Source organism: Entamoeba dispar, genomic scaffold, assembly GCF_000209125.1.
Source record: "Entamoeba dispar SAW760 scf_1105229462779 genomic scaffold, whole genome shotgun sequence".
Taxonomy (NCBI): domain Eukaryota; phylum Evosea; order Mastigamoebida; family Endamoebidae; genus Entamoeba; species Entamoeba dispar.
The window spans coordinates 1-4,846 of NW_001855363.1; the positions used below are offsets into that span (position 1 = coordinate 1).

The 4,846-nt window shown below is 22.0% G+C and overlaps 2 protein-coding genes across 2 annotated transcripts, besides 10 other annotated features; one reads left to right on the top strand and one right to left on the bottom strand.

Moving 5' to 3' along the window:
* Nucleotides 1-60: 60 nt before the first annotated feature.
* Nucleotides 61-110: a sequence feature (AT_rich).
* A 94-nt stretch (nt 111-204) lies between these two features.
* Nucleotides 205-821, top strand: EDI_268250 (uncharacterized protein; the record flags this gene model as incomplete). Its single annotated transcript, XM_001740182.1, has 2 exons — nt 205-347; nt 500-821. The coding sequence occupies 2 exons, from the start codon at nt 205-207 to the stop codon at nt 819-821; spliced, it is 465 nt and encodes a 154-aa protein (XP_001740234.1).
* Nucleotides 822-1,444: 623 nt separating this feature from the next.
* Nucleotides 1,445-1,528: a sequence feature (AT_rich).
* A 36-nt stretch (nt 1,529-1,564) lies between these two features.
* Nucleotides 1,565-1,620: a sequence feature (AT_rich).
* Nucleotides 1,621-1,780: 160 nt separating this feature from the next.
* Nucleotides 1,781-1,819: a sequence feature (AT_rich).
* A 182-nt stretch (nt 1,820-2,001) lies between these two features.
* Nucleotides 2,002-2,293: a sequence feature (AT_rich).
* A 10-nt stretch (nt 2,294-2,303) lies between these two features.
* On the bottom strand, nt 2,304-4,400 carry EDI_268270 (uncharacterized protein; the record flags this gene model as incomplete). The annotated part of the gene is made up of 1 exon (XM_001740183.1): nt 2,304-4,400. One exon carries the CDS (start codon nt 4,398-4,400, stop codon nt 2,304-2,306), a length of 2,097 nt encoding a protein of 698 aa, XP_001740235.1.
* Nucleotides 3,939-3,981: a sequence feature (AT_rich).
* A 62-nt stretch (nt 4,401-4,462) lies between the features above and the next one.
* Nucleotides 4,463-4,600: a microsatellite.
* A 20-nt stretch (nt 4,601-4,620) lies between these two features.
* Nucleotides 4,621-4,722: a sequence feature (AT_rich).
* Nucleotides 4,723-4,787: a microsatellite.
* Nucleotides 4,788-4,846: a sequence feature (AT_rich).

The window sequence follows — 4,846 nt, forward strand, 5'->3', positions numbered from 1 at the left end:
CAATTTTTAATTCTGTTGTATTGATTTATAAATAAATATATCACATAACATGATAGTGGGTAATATAAATAAATAAAATATACATTTCAGTTTATTTTAAAATAATAATACGTTATGTAACTTAACATATTCTAAAATTAACTACAATATTCATTAAAAACATGAAATAAAATGAATTTGATAATCTCATTATTTCAGAATTAAATGATTACATTACATTATAATTATGAAAGAACGAAAAGAAGAGCAGAAATGGCATATCTTAAAGAACATTATCCACAAAATATATTTCAATTTCATAAAATAGATATAAAATTTCAAACCATCAAGAAGAACAAAACGAGATAGTTGTTGAACCTGATGTACACTTTCAACAAGATAGGAAAGAATACCTTGTTTTTTTCAATAATCATTTCAGTGAAATACATAATATTTTAAATCAATGATTAGAAAATGAACTATCAGAACATTGGTTTATTATTCATGATATCCTTAAAAGTAATTTAAAACAAATTGCAGAAAAGGAAGAACCACATGGAATTTTAAGAACTTTTGCTATTTGTTTAATTCCATTTTATGAAGTGTATCGTGGATGTAGTTGTTGGTGTAATATTTTAGCAACAAAATTATCTTCAAAATCATCAGAAGATGATAACAGAATACATCAGTTGACATATCATGTATATAAAACAAAAGAATTAATTGAAAAATATGGAAATGAAATAAAAACAGGTAAAATATGTGGTATTTATATTGAAAAGATTTTAATGGGAATAGTGGTTATATTACAGATTGTTATACTAGTTTGTATCAAATCATAGAATTAAAACTTTATGAATTAATGTCTTCATATAAAAGTTTATATTATAAATTCAAAACATTAATTGATATATTGTATGAAGCTGAGTGAGAGATTCAACCAACATTAAATGAATGGAAAAGATTATAATTTTGTTTTGTTATTAATAGAGTGAATTATTATCTTACAAGACAAGAAGAACTTTTAAGTGATAAATCATTTGAAGAACTTAAATTAATGATAATTCATAGGAAAATGCTTAATCAATTTGTAATTAAATACAAACACTCGTATTTAACAAACACAGAAACTATTCTTGGAATTACATTAACTTAACATAAAATATACTTCATTATTTATTGAAAGTTCAAATGTTAGTGAATTTTTTAAAAAGATTATAAAAAGATTAAATACAGAAGCACAAATTCTTATAAATAAATATTCATAGATTGAATTCACAAAAGAAAGGATTAAAGAAATAGCAGAGAGTTTAAAACATGATAACAATCAAGATTTATTAGATAAAATGAAAATAGAAATAAGTGAATTAAAAAATAAACGAAAAAAGTTATGGGGAGATGCAGTAATTGAAGTTGGTAAAGTTATAATACAGAAAGTGGATGATGTATCAGATGTTGCTGTTTCAAATTTTGATATTTATTCATTAATACAATAATTTAAAATAAAAGATATATTAGATTATATGTTAACACAAAATAAAATAAAAAACAACTCACAACAAGGAGGTATTGGTAATCATCCAACAAATAATACAAATAAACAAAATAATTCATCTAAAATATCTTTATATAATAATAATACACCACTTAGAAGAGTAATAAAAACTATAAACATTACTCAAGAATAATTAGATAAACTCCATTCATCATTTAATAATATTGTTGATGCACAAATCATAACAAATAAAATTGAATTGTATAAAAAACAAATGATTGGATTTGAAAAAGTTCAAGAAATATCAAATAATTTTATTAATTTACTTAAACTTAAAATAATATTGAAAAAGAATGGCAATTTGATGAGATTGATATTAATGAATATTTATGAATTATTGTTACAGAAGATAACAAATATATTGTTAATCCAAGAACAAGTTCTGAATGTAAAGTTAAACATAAAATATATGAAATAGAAAAAGTAATAAATTATAATGAAGAATATGAAGAATAATAATCAAAATGATAATTTGATTTTATTTTAATGATTTTATGGTTTTATTTCAATAATTTCAAATAAATGAAAATGAAAACATGAATAATTATAACTATTTTTATACATTATATTAATGTATAATTTGGATATATAATTAACAAATAATTAATACTTATTATATTTATAATGACATCAATTAAATATTATAACATATTCATTTTTATTTTAATTAAAATGAATATAACAAATAAAATAAGAGATTGTTATATTTATCTTTTTTTATTTCATATTTATTAAACCAAAATTATATTTTAAATTAAACCTTCTTCAATTAGAGAATTAATGTGATTATTCCAATTATTATCATGACTAGGTTTACTGTCATGTTTGGTGTTCCATTATCTGATTCTGATTCTGTTGGTGGATTAACACAAACATCTTCAATACATTTATTGTTGATATAATCAAATTTATATCCATCATCACAATAAGCTAGTACACATTTTGTACTCCATTCTCCATTATCTCCACATTCATATCCTCCATGTCCATGTTCTATATTAATTTCTTTATCACATTTTTCATCTCTTTTAACTAATCTTTTATTCTTTGGATTACATTTTGTTTGATATTTCTCTATTATCTTCTTTGTTTCTTCTTCAAACTCTTTAATCACTTTTTCTGTTTGATCAAATTGATATATATTCACTCTTTCATCTATCATATCAGTTAAAAATTCTCTAGGAATACTTTCATTATATTCATAATTATATCTATATGTTTCTATAACTGTTAATCCAAATTTATATCCATATTGTGTAAATGGATTTTTATCGTCATACTTTGATACTGTTTGGATGTTAGATGATGGTGATAACCCTACTTCAAATTCATCATCTTTACCATTAGGATCACCATCAAATCCAACAATAATAGCTCCTCCCCATTCTTTTAATCCTTTTGTTACCCATGAACAAGCAGAATAACAAAATGAATCTGTATAAACTACTACTTCTGTTGGTTTTCTTGGATTGTAACTAGAGTAAAGATCATTTATGATAAATTTCATAAGTGGTGGTAAGTTCAAAGTTGATGGCTGTGAAACTTTATGTTCAACACCACCATATTTAATAATATTTGGTTTTGTATACCATTCTCCAAGTATTTTGGGGTTATTCTCCTTCTCTCTTACTTCACATGTTTCTGGGTTGTACATAATTGTGCTATAGTCTACTTTCATTATGTCTTCTGTGAAATCTGATATTCTTACTGAACCAATAAAGTCTACGTCATCATATGGTGATATAATTTTCTCAACTAACTGTGCAAGTGGTACTACTAAACCTCCATTATTCTTTGGAAATATTACTTGAATTGGATAATTATTAGAATCAAATGAATTAACACATTCGAACAATTTAGCTGTAAATTCAGTTTGTTCATTTTCATTTTTAACATCAAAAGTATTTACAATGAATGTGTTTACTTTATTGCTTGTTGTTAAACAACATATTTTATTTTCAGGTGAACAATTTGGTTGATATTCATTATTTTCATTTTCTTTTGTTCTTGTTTTATTTGTTTCTTCGAAATCTTCTATTTTTAATCGATCTCTTATTCCTCTTCTCTTACTTCTTTCAAGTGCTTGTTGGAATTTCTGATTTGATCTGTTAAATTTAATTATCTTATAATTAATTGTTAGACTTTCTCCATTTTCCCATGTAATACTTATTGGTGTGTTTAAATATTCTTTTGATAATGGAGTAAAACCTAAATATCCTTTAACTAAATAATCTTTTGCTAATGTAAATTGTGCATGTGGACATTTTAATCCCATATATTTCTTTCCAAATTCACGAATAATATTAAATGGATCTTCTCCATTTATTGTTTTAACTGCTACTTTTTCATTATTAACTATTTCTTCTGGAACATCAATAGGAATATCAAGAACTTCATTTCTAGGAATTAAATACATTTTCTTATTATTATCAATATATATTTTAAATGGAAGGAAATAATAGAAATAAACTAATTCTGAATTTGGTTTATTCAGATCTTTATCTACATTAAAAGCCAAATGAGAATCTCTTGTTGAAATAATAAGATTTTTAATTTGAGAATAGAAATCATACATACTTGTTGTTTTTGTATTTATTTTATTTAGTTGTTCATCAATATCCACTTTTTCATAATAATTATTTGAAAATGATGGTTGTGGTGGATTCTTTAATATATCTTTAAATACATATGCTTCTAAATAATATTTTAATCCTGTGATAATATCATTATTTTCTTCTTCTGTTGTTTCAATTGATTCAATACATTCAAATGCACTATCTACTGTATCTATTTCATATCCTTGATTGTATTCATTACATTGTTTTGATAATGAAAAAGTAATAAATAGAAGAAACAAATTGAGCATTTTAATGAATATATCTTTCTTAGTTTGTGTTTAAATACTCATCTATCTTTTATTTCCTTTATTTATTATTTATTATCATTAAATTATTGTAATGAAATATTATTATTTTATTATAAATTTCATTTAATTCATCTTTTTTCTTCTTTATTTTCATTTTCATTAACATTACATTTGGTATATTTTTATGTTTTTTATTCTTAATTTAAATCAAACATCATTCATTATTTCAAATATAATTTATTTGTTAATAATTTATTGTTATTTATGTATTAGTTTGTTATTGATTGTTGTTTTATAATTAATTATATAATAAATTTATTTATTCATTTTTACTTTTTATTTATTTTATTATCTTTGATTTTATATTTATATTCATTTTTAATTTTAAATTATTAATTATTTTATGTTATTCATTTATTATTATTTCTTATTCATATTTATTTATA